The sequence below is a fragment of the Rhea pennata genome, chromosome 14, assembly GCF_028389875.1.
Source record: "Rhea pennata isolate bPtePen1 chromosome 14, bPtePen1.pri, whole genome shotgun sequence".
NCBI lineage: Eukaryota > Metazoa > Chordata > Aves > Rheiformes > Rheidae > Rhea > Rhea pennata.
The window spans coordinates 6,194,103-6,215,501 of record NC_084676.1 but is presented as its reverse complement, the minus strand read 5'-3'; the positions used below and the strand labels follow the sequence as shown (position 1 = coordinate 6,215,501).

Sequence of the window (21,399 nt, the reverse complement as noted above, 5' to 3'; positions counted from 1 at the left end):
TGCTAAATTAATTTTGTGTGTTGGAGGCCTTGAGGCTAATATGGCTAATATTTTGTTTTCTACTCTGGATTATATCAAATTTGTTTGTGAGGCTTGTTGTTTCTCATGTCATTCTCAAAGGGGAAAAAAATAGTCCAAATACCACACAGTTCCCGGGAGATGAAATGAGAATTGCGAATGGCTACTTTGTGCATTCCTCATCCTGCATCAGACCTTGGGCAGTGGCAGGTGCTTAGTTAGGAGTGAAGTTTTACGGATGTAAGATTAGTGTCCCAGGTTATAGTGAACCTCAGCTCATGAGGTTGCCAGCCGGAAGCCACATCTTTAATAACATTTAATGGTTTATTCCTCAGTGTGTCTGGCTGCTTTCTTGCCTGATGTAAAGTATCATTAAGAAAGAAACTCCCATTTTTTCTTCAACGTCAACTGATAGGCTGCAATCCTGAGGCTTTTCAGTGCAAATAGAAGGATGTGCTCCCAAGCATCAGCCCTCACTGCTCGAAAGCCAGTGTAAAATAAGGAGATGGTCCTCCGCAGTCAATGACGGACAGGAGACTAACCCCCCTGGGATGTCATCAAAGTTCCTGTGCTCCTCAGGATGGAGGTGGTTGATGGGCTGATATTTTCTTAAGGGGATGTTATTTTCTTAATAGATTTAAACAGTTCTGGGATTTGTAAGAAGCTCCTTGAATATAGAAATCTTGACAGTCTGATATATGAAAAAGGTGAAGATACAAGTATATCTTTTGGACAGTGTTTGATTTTGTTGCTATGTTAACAATTTTGAATGCTCTTAATCTGGAAATGCTTCCAATAGTTTTTGTTTATTTAAAAAAAAAAAAGTGGGTTTCTTGTGCAGTAAAGTGTAATGCAGAATGCCTGTAAGCACGCCGCATTTTATTACTGAAACTTGAATCATTCATCAAAACAGTTCTAAAATAGCTATTTCAGATATCATACTACATCTAATTTTAAACATGATACATAGAGTAAGTACAGTAAAATTAAAATTCAGTATCTGGGAAAAATGAATATGATGAATCAGAAGGAAGGCTTATCAATACGAAACAAGTTACACTGCTACAGCAAACAGACTGTCCGAGTATTCTTTGATTTTTGGATTAAAATCAAAACCAATGTAACAGTCATCAATTTTATTTCATGTAACAAAATGTTCTTTACCAAACTGGTATTTCATTAAAAATTGCATTTCATCTGTTTGCTTTTTTTAAAAAAAAGCAGAGGAGATCCTAATATATTTTCCACTAATATTAAAGTATAAATGAAAAATACAACAGTTAAATAACCCTTTTATTTATTCACTGAAAACTTGTACTATGGGGAAGCTGAATTAAAGAATTTTCCCATTTCAAAAATAGTCTTTGCATAAAATAACAAACAGCATTTGAATCTCTAAATCACATGCTTATTTCCAATTGTTGATGATGAAAAGAAGTACAGGCTTTTAAGAGACTTTTTTTAATAGATTGGTACATAGTGTGCTACTTTTTTTTTTTTTTTTTTTAAGGCTTATTCTAATACAGTATACACTATGGTAGTGGTTTTATCTAGTTGTGCTGGGTTATTCAGGGGCACAAAGTAAATGTGAAGTGCTTTGTTTTCTCGTGAACTTCCAAGTGATTACTGCATTCTGTCTGCTGTGAGTGGCAGGTCTAATGGCCACGTACGCTCTAATAGTATAAGGGATCATTAGAAATGTTAAAAATAAGCACCTAACTAAATAAGATCAGTGTAAGAATCAACTTTATATTTAGAGCTTTAGCGTAGGCTTCACTCAACCATTAACATTCATTTCGAGTCCTCCCTTCGTGCCTCCTGTTGGTTTGACGTTGCGGACACAAAAGAAGTGGTCAAGGTTCTTTCTTGTAGCTCCTCGGGAAAAGGTTGGCCTTCGCTTCTCTTTAGCTTTCTTTTGCTGACACCGCTGCAGGACAGAAAGCATTTCGTGTCCTTGGACCACCCCAGAGTTACCACCAGGCCTACAGGTTTTCCAGGGTGGGTGGTAGCCTTAGGCTTTCGTTACCTTTGCTGTTGTCGAGTCCGGGGAAATGACTCCTGCGCATGTGCACGAGAAGTCCTGCCTTGGATTTCTGATGGAGCAAGTCAAAAGTTTTTGAAATACATGTGATGTGGTGTACATGCAACGTACACTTGCGCATCAGCAGCCAGTACAGCATGTCCAAAGTATGACTTTAAATTTCCTGTCCAGGGAAGGTGCAGCTCAGCTGAGACAACGCGCCTTTGGAAACTTGAACGACCCTTTTACAAGCCATAGGTAGCTTATTCAGAAAGGCAGAAAGCTTGGGGTGGGCTATTACGGTGCTTTGTAGATGTTTAGAGCAATGATAGATGAGAAAACCAGTTCAAGTCAGTTGCTAGCGGTTGTAGCGCTGCTTGGTAGTGCAAGTGGGTGAATATGAGCAATTTTGTTTAAATCTTTTGAAACAAGAGAAAACATTAAGTCAGTTGCTATGTAGGTCAATTACTCAAAATAAACCATTCACAGAGTGCTCTTGAGACGGGCAAGGCAAAGAGGAATTTTAAATTCAAATTGAATCTCACTGCTGTTCTTGGTTAACCCAACCTAGCCCATTCTACCTTTGCAGTAAAATATTACATAAAGATCTTACTATCTAACAGGGAAGGCACTTCACATTGAATTGAAAGCCTTTCGATATCTCACTTAAAAGAAGTGTGGGAAAAAAAGTGAAACAAATTTTCTAAGTGTGTGTTACGATTTCATTTCATCAATGTATTTTGGATAACATATGGTGATAATGTTGTCTGAACTTGAGAAGTGTGGTTTGATGTTCTGGAATTACTTCATTCTTAACTGTTTTGTCCGTAGAAATCTCCCAGCAAAGTTGAGGATGAGAGAGGAATATATGAGTTCTTTGCTGTGCTGAGGTAGAGGTGTTTAGTCTCAGAGGCTTGGGATTTATCCTCAAGCAGTCAGAAAATTGGAGAAAAAATTTAGAAGTACTGTAAAAAAGTTTCATTGAATAAAAAACAAAATAAAAATATTTTCCAAATTATCCATAATATTTTTAGGCGTTTCTTGTAGTTCAGTAAAGGTCTGGAAAATTTTGATAGCACAGTATTACAAAGATGAAGTTATTCAGGGAGTGATTATGAAGTGTGTTTCTTGTAGACTTTCCTTAAGAAAGGTCAAAGTAAAGCTGTTGGGACATAATATTTATCGTATTTCCATGTTTATTTTCTTCTGTTAACATACTGGATTTGTTGTGGTAGCAGCAGTGCAGCAGTTGCACATTATGTGCTGCACAGAAAGGTGACTGAAGAAAGTTCCATTGCTTTATCAATAATAGAGCATCGTCTTATCGCTTCCCGTTATTTTTTATTTCTAGGCAAATTCCACAAAACTCTGAGAACATTCGGTGAGGAAACAATTTCAATAAATCTTGTCTGTCTGAGAAGATGTTTTAATAAGCTAGTATCACAGAAATACTCAGAAGCCCTATCTCAGTAAATCCTTTTAACTGTAGTAACAAGGAATTAAGTACTCTTCCGTAAACAATGGAGATTAGATCAGACAACTTAAAGTATAGAAATTGTGATATTGATAAATAGACAGTACTTCATATGGAATAGAGTCTGAATGTCAGAGTCTAAATGAAGCCAGGAGACCTTCTCTCAGCTCGCTAGCTCCTCCGGCCAAGTACTGCTGCCCTCTCACAGGGACATAACTTTTCCCAGTGAAAAGCAGCAGCGCCTCTGCACATACCGCGTGCGCGCAGCTGCAGCCGTGGCGGACGGGACAGCTTGTGGGGCTTTTAGCATCGCTCCTCTGGCGTTTGGTGTCTTCGTGGCGGAGGGGATCATACCTCCGAGCCACTTGGGCGCTTTGAGCAAAGACTGGCCTGGGAACTGGAGTAGCTGGAAAGCAAAGACAGTCCCGTTGTGCTGACTTTGCTGGGTGGGCTTTAAAGCAGGTACCTGTACCGACAGGGCATGGTGGAAAAGAAAGTGCCTTAAACTGTCACTGCTAAATTTTCCAGAACCGTTTACTCAGACTGCTCCATAGGCATGTGTAAAAAAGCATCACAGTTTTGTTCCACTTTTTGTTTGTTCTGAGTATGTTTTGTGTGGGAAGATTTCATTTATCAAGGTTCCTCAGAGCTAGGATGGTACTGGGCCTACAGTGCAGTGAGACATGCACACAAATGCCAACTCAGAATAAGTAGTATCCCAGTGGCAGGGTATGTTTTTTGCTTCCTGCAGCATCTTTCATTTTGCAGTTTATGCATGCTAATGGTGCATATATTAAAGTATGTGTGCCACAGTACGGGGTGCTAATTAAGTAGGCTACGGGAATCTCTCTGTTTCTGGTCCAGTGAGCAAGAAGATATTTACACTGTTTTGAAGAACTCCAACTGCTGAGATGGGTAAACTGGTCTTCTTGAGGGAATGTGGAGAACATAATCTGTCACGTGCTGTTGTGCTCGAGAGCAGCAAATTCCCCTGAGTGCACTCCTGGAACTAGAGACCCATAGAAACAGCTGCATTGGAAGGACCTCCGGAGATACCTGGTCCGGCCTCTTGTTGAAAACAGGACCTTGGATTAGGTTGTTCAGAGCAAACTAGTTCCTCCATAAACCAGTTTCTGCTGCATGGGAATGTATTGATAAAGCATAACTAATACTGGTGTAATGCATTAATGATGAACAGGAATAAACTCCGCTATGCAGCTCTCCTGCATGCTTCATTCTTAATTGCAAGCCCTCCTGCAGGAAAAAAGGAAATAATTAGATCTCGTTTGAATCTGTTTCTCTTTATACTGTTGCATGACAAGAGCAAATATTGCACCGTCAGTTTCAGGTTGTTATCGGTGCTCGTTCAGCAATCAAAGATAACAGTCATTGTGTTTTATCATTGTTTTTAAACTCTCCAATAAGATGATAATTTAGATAAAAGCTAGTTCTCATACGGAACTTGATTTTCTTTCTTTTTTTCTTTCTTTTTTTCTTTCTTTTTTAATGCTTTCTGCTATTCAGGTCAGTTATTTCAATTTAGAAGACTCTGTAGTGTGGGTCTTTTCTTTCACCTCAGTCTGTGCTGCGTTGTTTTTCGTGTTCACCGGAGAAAACAGAATAAAACAAGAGGTAACGGCAACATTGCTCACTTTTTGTTATCTTTCTGCGTTTGCAGGTGACGGCGACTAAGCCCAAGTATAAGAGTGGCTTTTCCGAAGGTGTCCTGCCCGACCTGGAAGCATGGATGTAAAGGACCGCAGACACCGCTCGCTGACGAGGGGCCGGTGCGGGAAGGAGTGCCGCTACACCAGCTCGTCGCTGGACAGCGAGGACTGCCGCGTACCCACGCAGAAGTCCTACAGCTCCAGCGAGACCCTGAAAGCCTACGATCATGACACCAGGATGCACTATGGAAATCGAGTTTCTGACCTGGTTCACAGGGAGTCGGACGAATTTCCCAGGCAAGGTATGCTTGAAGCCCACACTGTTCTCTCTCACGATAATCCCCGGTGCACAATCTCTGTGGCTAGTGTGTGGCTGCAGTGTTCTGGTCGTAAAAGGAGTTTTACTGAAATAAAGAGAGCAGATGCCATTTGATCATCATTTTAAACTGGCTACTATATAGTGATACATTAGTAGGTTCTTTCTCGTTAATTTTAAGCTAAAATATTCTAGTTTTTGATGCTGTCAGAATTCACTCTTAGTAAATGGGACAAACTAGAATGCTGTCTTCAAAACATTTTAAAAACACTTATGTCTTACTTGTCATGCAAATATGCTAACTTAATATTTTTTTTTTAATTTGTTTTAGAATAATAATGGCAGTTTCGTTTTAACTTTTCTTTCTTTGATAGAGTGCCTGTTTTGGAGAGATGTGTAAAACACTGTTACGATAAAACACAATATGGTAAATACACGGTCATCACTAATCAGATGCCTTGCAATTACTTTCCCGTTCTTTACTGTTCTGTAATTGAAATGCAGGAATGGGAATGCTGTTTCTCTGGCTTCATTTTGTCACTGCTTGAAGTGCTGCTTACTGCTCACACTTGCTGCTTGCCCTTTATCTCATAAAAAGTGGAGGCAGAAGCTCATCTAATTACTTTTATAATTGGCTATAATATGTTATCGCACCACTGAGCTCCTAGAATTTGTATTTGAACCAACTTGCCTCTGTTAACCTGTAAGCAAGGCTTACAGCTTCTTCTGCAAAACAGTTTGCTCTAAATACCTGTTAGAACCAAAGAATGAATGATCTAAATGTTTTTAGTTGAAGATACTTTTCTAACTGTGGTTTTGCATTTGTACTGCACTCACGCACACCAACACACGTGCATGCACACACACCCATGTACGATTTTTACAATCATTCTGGTATTTGTTCTAATAAATTAAAAATTTATATGGTGAAAGCATTAGTGAACACTGCTTCATACAATGAACAGTGTTTAATCCAGACACTGGATTGATTGATTAAATTCTCACTCAGTCAACAGTTAGACGTGGTGGCTTTTAACATAAATTACTAGACTTACTTTCACTTGAAAAATCAGATGTGATTTATGTAAAGTGAGATTTAATAGGATATAGGTGGGTTTTGAGACGTAAATGTATTGCCTGTCTGTGCCCATCTCGGTGGAAGGTAAATTACCTAGTACACTCTTAATTGCTGCAATTCTGCTGTGTCCTGTACCTGCCCGTTAATGGCATACGATTGCTTTCTACTCCACACCTCTAACATTGTGGCTGCTCTGTTCTATGTGAGTCAGGAAATTCTGGGAGTTTATTCCACTCCTCTTGGAGCTTATACCATAAACTCCTAAGAAGTTTAATGAAAAGTTATTTTTTATACTTTGTATCATTGATAATATCATACAGTCTGCCAAAAGCACTTTGCCAGCAATCAGTATCTGTCTTCACCTTTAAGCCAACATATCTATTAATTAACATCGCTAATTAATCCCATGCCTAGTCCCTTGCTTCTCTTGCATTCATTTACCGATGTTTTAAAGCATTTGCCGTGTGTTTTGTCTGCCAGACACCCAGTTCTCTTTTTCAGAGGCATTCTCCACTCCGGTGGGGTGTCTGTTTGCTCATGTGTATTTGCCTCGAGGTGACACGTCACACGGCAAGGACATGATCAGCCCAGCTGCTGAAGCCCTGTCACTTTGGTTTGTTCAGCCATTGTGCACAGGAGGCACCTAAATACATCTTTTCCCTATCTGGATGATCGATGCTTCAGCTCGAGTGCCTCGTTTTAGTGTCCCGGTCATTATTCAGCATTTCTGTGAGGGTGTTTTTTCTCTTGATTATGGATCTGACAAGTGCTCATCGTCCTCCCGCTCTCACAGCATGTTCGCGCCAGCCCTCGTCACGAAGGGCAGCGCAAGCTGGCGGTCACTCCGTTGCAAGGCGCCCAAGATTTTCCTGCTAGTCTGCGTTTACGGTCTCTAGATGAATAAAGTTTATTTTGTAGAATCAAAGTAAGCTTTTTGAGGGGTTTTTTTGTTTGTTTTGGGGATTTTTTTGTTTTGTTTTTGTTGGTGTTGTAGAGTAATCTAAATGATACCTCTCTATTTTCCTGCTTTAATTGGTTAAAATAGATCTAGTTTAACACGTGGAGCATGTTCTCACTTTCTGCATTAAATTTATATGGATATAACAGGGTGATTCTTAAAGTAGTTGAATACTGTTCATTACATCTTCTTACGCTTGCACTTTCCAGCTGCAGACATACAGGAATTTATACATGCAAATTAATTCTAAATTTGAATAGGTGTTTTAATGGGATTAAATTCTTTAGGAAATAAACATCCTTAAAATACATAGTCTGCAGTTTTTATTCTTCTACTATTGCGGAAAAGATTCAAGTTGTTTTTTAAGGCAATCTTAGATATTTTACACGGTATTTCATCTCTTCTGTTAATAAAACTGTATGCATTTGACTTGTTGAAAAATATCCATGTTTAATTAAGCAGGGTACTGAGACTGCACAAAGCATTGTTTTAAGCTGTAGCTTGATCATACAATATTTGGTTTTGAAAGTCTATTAAGCACAAGACTGAGTTGTACCACTTTAATTTTTATTTTTGAAGGCGCCATAGTGAAGTAGTTGCAAAAAAAGCTATACTCAGAGCTCAAATCTAAACAGATTTTCTAGTTTGGGTTTAGTATTTTGTTGTCCTGTTCTTATTATCTTTCTCATTCTTTATGAACAGGCAGATCTTTGAAACAGAAGTGCCTCCCTAAGCTGGTGTGCATAAAGCATTTGATAGGAAAATTGAATGCTGATGGAAGTTTAGATCTGCATATATAACCCAAAGTCTTTGCCATCAGTTATGTGCTTTGAAATAAGGCTTTTATGCTAATCCTTGGCAAATACGCCTACCAAAGAAAATTCCTTTCTGTCCTAGATAACTACCTTCTGGTGCATTATTTGGAAGTTTTGGTAGGAAGGAGTGAACAATTATATGACTTACAATATATGAAGCAGCTTAGTTTGGCCTTGTTTGTGCCAAGATTTTCCTGCCATAAGTTTGTCTCCTATTTTTCCAAGTACTAAGATTCTGTAGTTTTTTTAGACCTCAATAATAGCTTTGTTCAGAGTAATTCAGTGTGTATGTAATGAAGTGCACATAATTCGCGAACACTGCATGGACTTAAAAGCATTAGGTCTAGTATTGCTGTGTCAGACACTTTTTCTGATCATCCTCAACAGATTTTCAGATTCTTCACTAAAATTACAGGTCCAATGAACACTTGAAGTAATAATTAGTGTAAAATTCTCCTTAATATAGGTAGGAATACATTTGTAATTCGGTATCTGGACTAAATATCTTTATTATTCAGTTGATTTGAAAAATTCAGTCCTTCAGTTGATCTAAGACAGCATTCTGATTTTACAAGCTGTCATAAAAGATGAGGAGTCTTTTCTGAATGCTGTGTTCTAAGATTAATAGAAACTTTTTGACTTTCTGCTGAGATATGTCAAAAGTTTGACAATAGTTCTGACACCTCTGAATATTTGGAATATCTTACAACCTTCTGGTAATGTGTGAATTTCTTTATATGCCCTACATTTTTCTGCCAAAGAGATCAAATCAGATTTGATTTTTATCATATTTTTAAGAAAGGAAAAAAAAATCCTTCCTTCTGACTTCATTTGCTGACACAGCATGGTGAAGGTAAGTCACCTTGGAGGAAAAAAAGAACCATGATTTTTGAAAACCGTTCTTCAAAGGAGTTGTTTTCAAAAGGCGTTTTTTTCACGTATACTGTACATATTTTAAAAATGACAAATGATATTTAACATAACACACTATATTTACCTGTTGAAATGGGGTACAGACTGGGGTGGCTGCAGACCTTGTTGTTCTGGAGTTCCTCGCTTGGCGTTTGTAGCTCACAGGTTTTGTCCTTCTGCTTGAGCCAAACTCCAGGCTTCAGCCAGTGCAAAATCTCAAAGTCGGTAGTTCTACTGGATTGACTGCTTTCTCATTTGCAAGTCAGATCTAGTTTAGCGATAAATCTCTGCTGTGAAAGATTAGAACAAATAGAGTACTTGTTTGAAATTATTAAAAACAAGTGTAAAAAACGCAGTTATACTTAACTAGGCCCAACAGTCTTCTAAAATATTTTGCAGTATTTTACCACAGTTGATGGTATCATTTTGCAGATTGCCTAGCAATCCTGCTCTTGCACAGCGATATAATTTCAATAGGGAACAGTGGCCATAGCCTTTCCATGCATCAGCTCAAATTCTGTTTGCACATTTAAGAACATGTGCTTTTGTAGCCTATTTGTCACTATAAATAAGTCGACGGAAATCAGAAAACAGTATCAGATAGTGACAATGCTTGGAATCAATTTGTCTCTTAAAATTGTTCAGTAGGTTTGTTAACATCAAAGAGAAGGTAGAGTTATTGTAGCGGGATCCTCAGAGAGGGGCACTGGGGAGTGTGATATGTTCAGTTTTCTTCCACTTGAAGTTGTGTTATTACGCCAAACTAACCATCGTTTCCTGAGTGTTTCGTAGTGCATCTCGTCTGCATATATACTGAAAAGCTTTTGGGGGGATGGGACAGTGGGACAAAAAGCTGCCAAACTGCAAGATAAAAATGTCCTATACTAATGAGAGAGAAGGCATGTGGCGAAACCAGTTTGATGGACCTGTTCCACCCTGGAGCAGGTCTGATCTCAGAGAAAAAAGCACGTTTCCGTTCTTGTTCTTCTTCACGTGGTAAGTCTGTCACCAAATAATTTACAGGGCAAATAGTAAGGACCCCCAGCAGTAAGAGCAGTTCATGGGAATGGTTACGCTCCGTCTGATTTGCGGTCCGCCTGGTGTCAGGCGGTGCGTGTGCAGCAGGAGCTTTCGTGTAGGTGGGCTGGTTTCTGCTACGACTTCTCAGGCGAGCTGGACTCCTGTCTCTCCTCTGATATTCCTACTAGTTCCAAGATGAGATTTTGATCCTCTTGTCCTGTAACATGGGTCTTGTTCCACTCTTAGCCTCAAATTAGCATTTCCCTTCCAGGTCTGACTGATTTTCAGTAATTTTAATTCCAACTTTTCTTTCCAGGACTTGTGACCTTTTAAAAATGAAATGTTCTGTGTAAATTTGGATGTTAAAGAAAACCTTGGCTTGCCTTCTATTTATAGCGGAAGTGTGTGTTTTAGTTTTTCTTTGTAATGAAAGTCTTTAACTAGTTTGGGATCTGCACCTTTTCAGTATAACTATATATATCTAATCCAAGCAAAATCAGAGGTAGGAGCAGGCAGCTGAAGCTTGAAGAGGAAGCCAGGCATGTGGCATCAGATACAGATAGCTTGTGTGGGGCCAAAGATGTCGAGGCAAATTTCCTTTTGTAACCTGCACACACCTGTCAGTTGTACTGCTGCTGAATCAAAATTTACTTTGGTTTTAATGATTACCTCTGAGTTATACAATCTAATGTAAAATATTTATTAAGGTGAGCCAAGTATTCAAAGCTGTTCTCTAGAAGGCAAGATGTTAGTGGGAAATAAAGATTTATATTTTAATATGTGTATCTTATAAAGCAAAGATTTTGAACAAAAACTCCCTCCTCTTTCTCCTCCCCAATCATGAAAGAGCATATGGTTCCTATTGTTACATGATTAAAAAAAAAAAAAAAAAAAAAAAAAACATAAAAGCACTTTTCTTCTGAGTCTTTTTTGATTAACTGATGTTTTATCATCATGGTAAATTAATTTATATAGGCTTGTTTTCTAGCTCTTTGCACTGACAGCGTTGATACTGTTAATAGAGCTATGCGGGGCATTACAGAGGTGACAAATAGATAAAATAGCATACCTTTATAGCCCCCTTTCCCAAGTGTGCTTTTAGGAAAGAAAAATGCAAGTCCAGCTCAGTATCTACTGTATCTCCTCGCATGAACTTTTAGAGCTTTAGAGCCTTTAGGCTGTAACACTAAGATCTGCTAACCAGTGTGAATTAATTTAGAACCGTGAGTAGTTTGAATCTGAATTTGGGGTTTGAGACAATAGACTGCAGAAGTGGGGAGGAGATATCTCTGTAATACTGAGGACGGCTGAAACGGCTTTTCAGGAAAAGGTCATGGAACAGAGCCTCAATCTTTAGGGTGCTTTCAGGTACATACCTGTGGTTTTCTCTTGCTCTTCCCCCCGTGCCACTGCGGTTGAGCAGGAAACTGTGATTTCTGAATGGTAGTTTAAACCAGACCTTCTCAGAACGTCTTTACATTCCCCTTTCTTTCCCCATCCATTCTCCTTTTTCGATCTTTCACCATATGTTGTGACTTCGTTTAGTGAACGTAGTTGGTGTCTCAGGTCTGATGGAAGCAGCCATCGGGCACTTGGCCTGTATAACGTGGGGCTGTTGAGCTGAAGTGCAGCCCGTCCTCTGGTATCTGTTTCTGTAGTTGAGCCGGCTCCTAGGTGAGCCTCTTGGCCGCTGTGAGCCCTTCCGTGAGAACACCAGCGTGTAGCTACTGAATTACAGCATATGCATTTCAGTCCCAAGAACCAGGCAGTTCAGAGATTGCCATTGCAATAGAGGGTGTTGAAGGATTTAAAATGTCATTGTTATGTAAAGAATATTGTATTTTTCTTTTTTAAAACAGGATACTTTAAAGGAGAATAGTGTATACTGATAGAAATTCTCGATGCATCCTGCTGGCAGAAATGGGTAACTTCTGCACTTTCTGCAAACATTCCACAGGTTCTGGGTTCTCATTTTCAGAATGATGGGCACTTAAACGGAAGTTATTATTTAGGGCATATACTTTACCATCATACTTTCCAGCAAGAAGAGTTTCTAAAGGAGACTGATTACTTCTGAATATTCTTAAATTGATGAAAGGAGATCTAGACGTCTTTAGGATGCCTCTACTAACTGGAAAATCTCAGAAAGCTGTTAAGGCTTGATTTGGGTTTCAGTTGGGCGTTTCTGTCCCTGCTTTCCGAGTGTGTCAGAAAAATAGTCTTTAGGAGTGATGTAGTCTAGAATTTCAATTAATTAATTAATGTTATATCTGTTATAATTTTATTTGTTATTTGTCTGTTCTATAATTTTCTTCTATGTGTTTTTTTAATGTTCTTTTGAGCTGTCCTTTACGACAGTTGGGGACCAAATTCTTGAATCAGCGGACTACTGTTTGGCCCGTGGTGGCAATTACTGTTTATATTTGTTTTTTTATTCCTGTTTGGTTCTCCTGATAACTCAAAAAGATTCTGCACTGTTTAGAAACCTTTTGAATATTGAGACAAAACCAAAATACAAACAGTTTATATCTTAATAAAAATTTAGGAAACTGGCAGAAAAATCCCCAAACACTCTTATTTCCTTAGAGTAGCATGTGTGTTAGTCTAAGGAAGTAACTCTATAACCAGAAAAGAAAGTGATAAGCAAGTATGACAGGCAAGCATTTTTTTGTTTGTTTGTTTTTCTCTGGAATTGAATAGCTTAAAGCCAGAAGGACCATCACATATCTAAGTTGACCTCCTGTCCAGGGGCCCGTTAATGTTTATCAGATTATTCTACATTAAGTCCAAGAATCTTTCTTTGAATGAAGCACATTTTAAAATCCTAAAAACATCAAGAAACAGGAAATCTGTTGTTTCCATTGGTAGGTAGTTCCTGCGGGCAGTCAACTTCTGTGTTAAAACTAGATGCCAACTTCTTACTTGATTTTGGAAACTTGCTTCTCTTGCCAGCTGTTAGGTCTACTTTTTCTACTTTATTGAAGCACCCATGATACTCAGTATTTTTTTCCTTGTAAATGTACTTAAATGGTACAATTAAGCCAGTCTTCTTTTTGATGAGCTATATAGTTAATACTCTTCAAGCACCTGTTTGTGAAGTATCATCTTCAATTATGAAATCAGATATGTTGCTCTTCTCTAAGACCTTTCCCATCTTTCAATGTTTCTTGAAAGCAAGCAGAAATGTACTGTAGCAATCCATATATTCCTTAGTGACATCATATATTAAGATAGTAATCCTTTCATGCTACTAATGTGTTTATAAATTCAGAATTTGAATTAGCTCTTTCTGGTGGCCGTGTGTTGCTGGTGAGCTGCTGGTGGATCAAGGCTCCTCATTTCTTTTCAGAGTCTACATAACTGACTAGGCAAAATACCATGCAGATATTTTTCTGTAATGCTAGTGCTTAGCTGGAAGTGTCTTACAGTGAATACTGAAGTACATATCTGTGAATGTAGACCATATTGGAAACAGAGATTTACTGTCCCAAAGTGTAATGCTTACTCAGCCATCTGATGAGATTTGAGCACTAAACAGTTTGAGAGGGATGCATAAAGCTGTTTTATTACAAGATGCTGTTATGAATTGTAGCAGCTTTCCTTATGGTGTACTGCTGTTGCCAAACAAGTTACATGAGTATAAGCAGTTTTATTTGCAATTTCTTGCTTACATTTCCTTAGAATATTTGGGTTATAGCTGTTTGTGATTCCTACTCATCCTCTAGTGGCAATCCCTACATCCTATTTAATTCAGAATCAACAGATATCTTTTAAAACTATTCAGAGAAAGCCTCTTTGAGGCACACTTTTTATTACATGTGATACAGAGTAGGCCTCAGATATTTGTATGTGTATGTGGTAGAACCTTGCTAAAATGGTTATGGAAAGCCAATATGGGAAAATGCAAAAATACAGCTCTGTTTCTCCTTAGTGCAGAGAAAAAGGAAAGAAGAGGGGTTTTTTTAGATGCATTTGAGCAAGTTCAGAGAAAAGGACAGCAGAATTACCGGCTTATGGAAACTTTAGTTGTTAAGAACTTATATTTTGAGGGCTGTTTTCTGAGCTGTGGTCAAGAGCTGGATGTTACAAATGGAATTTGACACTTGAAAATATTCCTGTATCAAATAATACTAAAGGCACTGCCTGTCTTTCTGCTTGTGGTTGTATTTCCTGAGCTGTATATTTACCATCATGTTCTGTGATTGGTAGGTGGGTCAGTTTGCCCTGCTACCATCAGATGTTTTCCTACTGTATTGCAGTACTAGCATACTTACAGGAGGTAGGTTACAGGAGGATAGCAGGGTTAGCATCAGGCCACAGTTGCCTCTTCCGTGCAGTTTGTCCAGTGTGATTTTGGAAGTCCAACACAGATCTTCTGTTCATGACCTTCTGAGGTGCTGCTTGAGCTTGGAAGCGGTGTTGGGAAGGGGCTGCTGGGAAGGTGCTGCTGGTGTTGGGAAGATGCTGCTGGTGTTGACCCTGCTCTGTTGCTTGAGCTGGCACCTTTATCCGAGCAGGGACTCTCCGCCAGGCCTGGCACCCTGCGCCCGGTACGGCGAAGACCTTCCAGCTGTCAGGTTCATTTTACGTATCAGCTCAGTTATCCGGCTGGCGCTGCACATACGTAGCTGCTGTCGCTGTGTATCTTCTGTCAGCGCGCCTTTCGAATGCGTTACCGTGCTCCGCAGAACCTCGTGGGGCGTTCCAGGCGTCGGGTAGAGAGCTAGAGCTGTCTGGTGGCAGTTCTACCAGTTGCAAATGAAAAGGAATGCTTATTTTTAAGAAAATTTAAAGAAATATCCACCATGAGGATAGAGCTTTTTTTTCAGTGTTGTCTATGAAAAAGGTAGTTTATCATTTTATCAATTTTTATGTAGAAACCAGGAAGCTGTGTGCTGGGTGCTTGCTAAAGATGTTTAAGTTGGGATTGTATGAATTAATGCTCAGTTACTACTCAGTTCAATACAGCTTTCTCAAATGCATTAATCACCTAAAGAAAGTTTTTTATAAGTATTAAAGATTATCTGTGTTTTATGTGTTATTAATCAAGCAAAAGACAGTGTTAAGTCTGATGATTTACCAAAAAAAAAAAAAAAGAGGGCAGGCATCGTTATAGAGCAAATTGCATAAAAATGGCCCATTTTGTGGTAACTGGTTTTACAGAGGATACTAGCTTTTATGAATTACTAGTTAAATATTTTACAATGCATTCTAAAGATGGCAAGTTAAGCTGAAATATTAAGCATTATTAATATTTCAAATTATTTTCTGTAGTTACAGCAGAGAAAAAAGAAAAAAAAAACTTTCAACGTCGTCTTCTGTTTCACAGCAATATCCAGTTGTCCATTGGAGTTTCTCAGTCCCTAAGCTAGACCTCTGAATGGTATTTGAAACAAAGCTAAAATGATGCTTAATTCTGAAGGAGAACTACTGTCTTCAATGGAAATTGCTCACAACGTTTCAAAAGTTTACTATACTGCAGTTACAATCTAGACATTATTCGTGCTTCAATAATCTTACAAAATACTTGTTTCTTTTCCTGACAATATTAGTCAGATGGCTGATGGTTTGGGTTTCACTTCGAAGAAGCCTGCTGAAGTTGGAGCAGCTTATTTTTTCAGTGTTATATTCTTAAAATAGGATGAGAATGATTATAATTTTGTGTATGGATCAGCAACTAAATGTATACTCTCATATTAGGTTTGCTTCTAAATTCTTATAAATACAAAAATGAAACTTGCAGATATTATTACCCAGATCTGATTGAAGCACTGAATTCCTAAAGTAGATTGTTAATAAAATGTGGGATGATATATCACAATTGTAATGCTCTGTCTTCCAAAGTTAATGAAGAGTTATAATTTTTGTAATGAAAAATTAAAATAAGGTTAAAATGGTTTGTTATAATGCTTACAGATTTAGCAGCTTTCTAATGAAAAGAAAATGCATTAAAGTGAATTAAATCTTGAAATTTGAGGGATTTAGAAATAAGTGGTGTACTGGTGAAGGAGGACTAAATGTCTGTGCTTGTATTTGGAATTATTCTGAAGCAGAAGAGTCAACCGTAACATGGCATGGAAGAATCAGGTGTTATTTGCTCTCTGAAATCATTGTGTGCACAACAGATTGTGGTTTTGGATGTCTTCAGTACTTCAGTTACGTGCTTCTCTCTCGCTGACTCGTTGCAACAGTCTGTCCTCTGTGCTTACCCGTTTCTCTTCCACTTCTTAAATAAATAAGTGAGCCCTTGTGCTTGTTTCTGCCATTACCAAGCTGTCACAAAGCTGTTGTTGCTGCACGTTGGCTATTCTGCTGCAGCAGGGCGGCACAGGTGACGTTCTGATTCAGTGGATTATGGTCTTTTTGGAAAAGACTTCTTCCCAAAACTATTTACCTTTTTCACCTCATATTGTGCAGATAAGGGTCTGTTTGGGTTTTGAGGTGACCCTCAAAGAAAATATCGACTTCCATGAGGTCATCCAACTTCAAACCCCACGTAGGGTGTCACGAAGTGTCTTTCCTGTTGCAGCATTGAACGATGACGCGACCTGTGCAGGGTATGCTGGAAACTGTGAACCGGCTTTTTAATCCCACCAGTACTTACCCGTTTGGGCAACTGGGGAGACTCCTTCACATGCAGGGAGGCTTTGAGAGCTCAACAGCATAAAAATTGAGGCGAATACTGTAATACTGCACTTTGCTGAATGGATTTCTTTATTTTATGTAATCCAGAATGACTGTAATTGAGAGTATATTTGGAATAAGCAGGTTTTGTGGTTATCAAATACATCAGCTTGGCTTTAATATACTCTAACTCCCTTAAACCATTGCTGCCACACGGACTTCTCCATCTTAAAACTCTAAATTCATCATCTTCCCTCATTTTTTGGACAGCGTAACAATTTTAGGCCTTGGTCCAAGTACATCCATCCCATAAAGGCTATTTTATGTGGTGGCCTTTTTGTAGGTGATCACAACACTCGGCAGAACAGTCTTTGTTAACAAAATTCTGGTATTGTTTTAGTGAGGACTTCCTGTCTATCTGCATGTTTACTTATTTCTACAGTTTGTAAAAAAGTAATGGGGTTGACTTTATCTATTTTTTTCCAGTATCTCTTTTACTGCTCAAGATCTTAAAAATCAGTTTAGGAAATGTCCACAAAAAATTCTAGTGGTATGGTAGCCTCTCCTTTGCCTTGCAGTTTGTGATGATGATGTGATAATTTATAAAATACAAACTTTGGAATTTCAAAACACAATGATCATCTGTAGAACCAGATTGAATATCTGTGCATAGAAAGAACTTAAAATTAACAGAATGACTTGGTAGATTAAAGAAATATGAAATTAAGAGGCCGTTTTCACAGCTGTAGAATAGTTGTAATATTGTTTGATAGGATTGATTTAATTACTGAATCTGAAATTTCATTTTACTCAACTGTTCTACTGTGGAATACTGGCTTGTGAAAGCAGGCATTTAGTTTAGATTCAGATTTATTTCCCTGACAGTTACGTTTTTTCTAATACATAGTGGATTTGAAGGGTATAAAAATATTTTCGTTACTCCAACATCATTATTTTTGTATCCTCATTGTTTAAAATTAAGTTGGAGAGGGGGAAGCTAATACTCTTTTTCTCCATCTTTTCTCTTTTTTATGTGAATTGTTTTATCTTCCAGATGATAGAGAAATTACAGTAGTTAGTGTATTTCCCAGGTTTGGGAAAGACCTGTGTACTTGCATTCTCATCAAAAATGTACGTTAAACAAATGGCTGAAATTGCAAGAGGTTTGCATTAGATCCCCCCCCCCCCCCCCCCGAGACTCAAGATAATGTTATGCGATAGATAAAATACAGTTGCATATCAAAAGGTACTGTTACCAACATGCGCGGTGCGTCACCACAGAACAAACAAATTAGGTTCTTGGCCATGTTTACAGTAGTATTTTTCAAAATTGAGATTAAAACCTGTCTCTGGAGGTTATGTGACCGTTTGGTAAGAAAGCAGATATTTGGTTATTTGGCAACATCAGTGAATTTCAGACATGCGAGGTTTTTTTGGTTTTTTTATACATACATATATGTATGTATGTGTGTGTATACACACACACACACACACACACACACACACACATATATATAGTGCCTAGTATGTTTAAAGCATACAATAAATCCAAGAGTATAATTTACTTAGAACTATGCACATTACACCTGAAAAAACCCAAATCGTTCAGTCTGAGTTCATCTCATTCGTATGTGATGTTTAAATAAATGGCTCATTCATTGTTTGCTCAGGTAAGAGAAATTCTCCCCTGTAGAGATTGCATCTCTAAAAGGCCTTTATCACTTCAGCTTTCAAAACAGAGAGGGAAGTTGAGCTAAATCTCTGCACAAACTTTACCCTATTGCAGTCGTTTTATTAAAAGGCATTTTTCTGTTGACAGTAGCTCCAAGAAGCCCATGTTCTGCTTTAATTCTGCATATGATCCATGTAGCTACCAAAAAGAACACAGGAGGTCTGCTAGGACTTTGAGCAGCTGAAGTAAGAAGTGGACCCTACTGCACAGGAGGGCAATGTTTGTATCCTTAGCATTTAACTTGCTCGCTTTCCACTTAAAAACATCTTTATGCGGACTGGCTTAAAGTTCTGATGACTCTGGGTTGTAAATTAACACGTGGCATAATCTGAAATGCAGATGAGAGGAGAGAGGGCACTTGTGGAAAGTGGCTTCTTACTGTCAAGGACTCTGTTATGCTTGAAGTTTTGTATTTCTGCTGAAATAGGTAGGTATTTTTGGATATGCAGGTGGTAGAGTGTATCTGTCATGTTTTCTAGTTATTTTTTTCTCTCAAGGAGTTCTTTGTGGGATTCTTTAGATCCATGGCAGAACATTTTGAATGCCTTTGAATTTGTGTTTTTTCTTTTTTTTCCCCCATATTCACCAACCAATTACAGGATTTTCTCATGCTGGTTGTCCTCTCTTAAGGACATGTAATCTGTATGAAATCATATTGGAAATAAAGGCTTATGAAATCCCAGAAAAAAACTTGCTCCTGAAGCCTAAGTGGAGTGGCAGTGTCTTCAGTGTTGAAAAGGCAAGGTAAATGTTGAGATATGAGAATCAGTAAGGAAGATAGTTACCAGGATAAAGAGAAAATGGAAAAGGCTTGTCAGGAGCAGTGCTTAAAGAGGGGTGAGTGAGACAGGTATCAATATGGACGTTAGAGTGCTAACTCTGGCCGTAGGAAGCAAGAAGAGAAAGCATTAGCAGAATTTGTGGAAGTGCGTCTTACCAGCAAGGGCAGGTGGAAAGGCCAACCCAGAAAGAGAGGGAATTGGAAATATGACTGAGCAGAATAACCTGGAAAGAGGTAAAAAGGTGAAAGATGTGCAAGATGGTATCAAGTGACCTTGCTGTGCACAGTTTGAGAGAATTAACTGAAACAGGCTTGGGTTCTGCTTCTTGCCTAAATAGTAGAATTGCTATGGACAAAATTGAAATAAAAATAAGGGAAGCAGCGAACTACAGCAGAGCTGTAGATGGAAGTGGTACCTTGAAGGTCATCGCACATATACTTTGATCAGCGTGGGCAAATACTATTTACTTTGCTTTTGCCTTTAATGACAGCTGCCAGCCAGGTTCTTGGGGGACAGGTGATCTCAGCAGGTAGTGAGGATTTCGTGAGCAGCAGAGGGTGGGCACAGGCTCTGGAGGGTATATTGTTTTCTTCTTATTACCCTCTCAGGAGACAGCTCTCAGCTGCTTGCACCACTTAGGCTGTTGCTGCTTGAAGGAGAAGAGGATGAAAGCAGCTGGGGAGAGCGGTGAGGACTTTGGCGTGGTTAGCTGTGCAGCTCTTTGGGAGGGCAGCAAAAGGGGCCAGGGAAGGGCAACGGGAAGTAAGTTGAAGAGCAGGGTAGGCCAGGACAGCATCCAGGCAGAGCAGAAGGCCCTGAGCAGGGTGTGCGAGCTTGACTGCTGGGGCAGGGAAAGTTGGGCCTGGAGGCTGGAGTGGATAAAATGTGGGATGAAAGTGGGGAGAAGGGAACTGAGGCGGAAGGAGCATGAAGCGAGGGCAGCTGAAACTTGAAGGAGAGATTGCAGGTCACTGCAGGCAGCCTTATTAGCTGTGCACGGGTGACTAGACCGGGTTTAGCAGTCCTCCTCCTGTAGCCACCATCTCCTCAACTTCTGTTATCTGAAATGTGATGGCTCTACACTCATATGCTTAAGTTTTGGAAATCAGAGGCTGGGAGGCTGGGTGCTCAGCAGCCTGAGGAGTGTTATCTGATGATGCAAGGAGAAGAGCAGGATGGAGGAGTTTGTGCCCAGAAGTCTTCATGGAGCAGTCACAGAAGAGGTTGTGAGTGGTAGCAGCTGATATAGAGGGTATTGTTCTCCAATTTGCACATTTCTAACTTAAAAAGAGCTAATGAGCTTTCTCAAATGATCTTCTTGCCACCTCTCTTAAATGGCCATTTGTTTTTTTGCATTAATTTGGGGAAAAACAGTGCAAAATGCCTTCCATAAAACCTGAAGAAATTTTTTTCTAGTACAGAGCCCTTTTAGAAACACGTGAGACTTCAGTGGTATCCACTAAGCAGTAGCTGAATTACAACTATAAATACTATCTTAGCTCTGGGGAGGAAAAAACCTCTCAAATTCATGTTGCCCTATAGCAGTTATGTAATATTTCAAAACCACAGACTGACTGAAGGAAAAAGGAATGGTGTAACTGGGACTCACTCGGAAATGCAGTGAAATCCGAGTCCCTATCTCTATGAGATACCTAATGTGCAAGATTGCAGAGCAACTAAAAGTTCATACGATCATCGCAATACCGTTTAATTTCTAGCTGGCAGGCTTTACCTGTAAACACGAGCGTGCTCGTACAAAAGAGGCCAGAGAAATGAGAAGCAAGTGCAAGCCAACACCTTGCCCAGAGGCACCAAGAAGCCCAACGAAGCGCCGTGAGCAGTCTCCCCGCATGACCGCAGACTTTCTTGGCGTGGACTGTGGCCAGACAGTCGGTACTGGCATCTTGGAAGGCACTTCTGCCGAATGAGGAAAAAGCTTCCCTATTAACTGCAAATTAATTAGATCATTAAATAGGGACATAG

The 21,399-nt window shown here is 39.1% G+C and overlaps 1 protein-coding gene across 1 annotated transcript in view; it reads left to right on the top strand.

The window, feature by feature from the left end:
* The window catches only part of TENM2 (teneurin transmembrane protein 2), a 592,828-nt gene that overhangs the window by 73,753 nt on the left and 497,676 nt on the right, over positions 1-21,399 (top strand). Inside the window, exon 2 of the mRNA XM_062587647.1 lies at positions 5,191-5,481. Within this exon, the coding sequence (XP_062443631.1) occupies positions 5,256-5,481 (226 nt within the window). The 5' untranslated portion in view covers positions 5,191-5,255. The remainder of the gene's footprint in view (positions 1-5,190; positions 5,482-21,399) is intronic.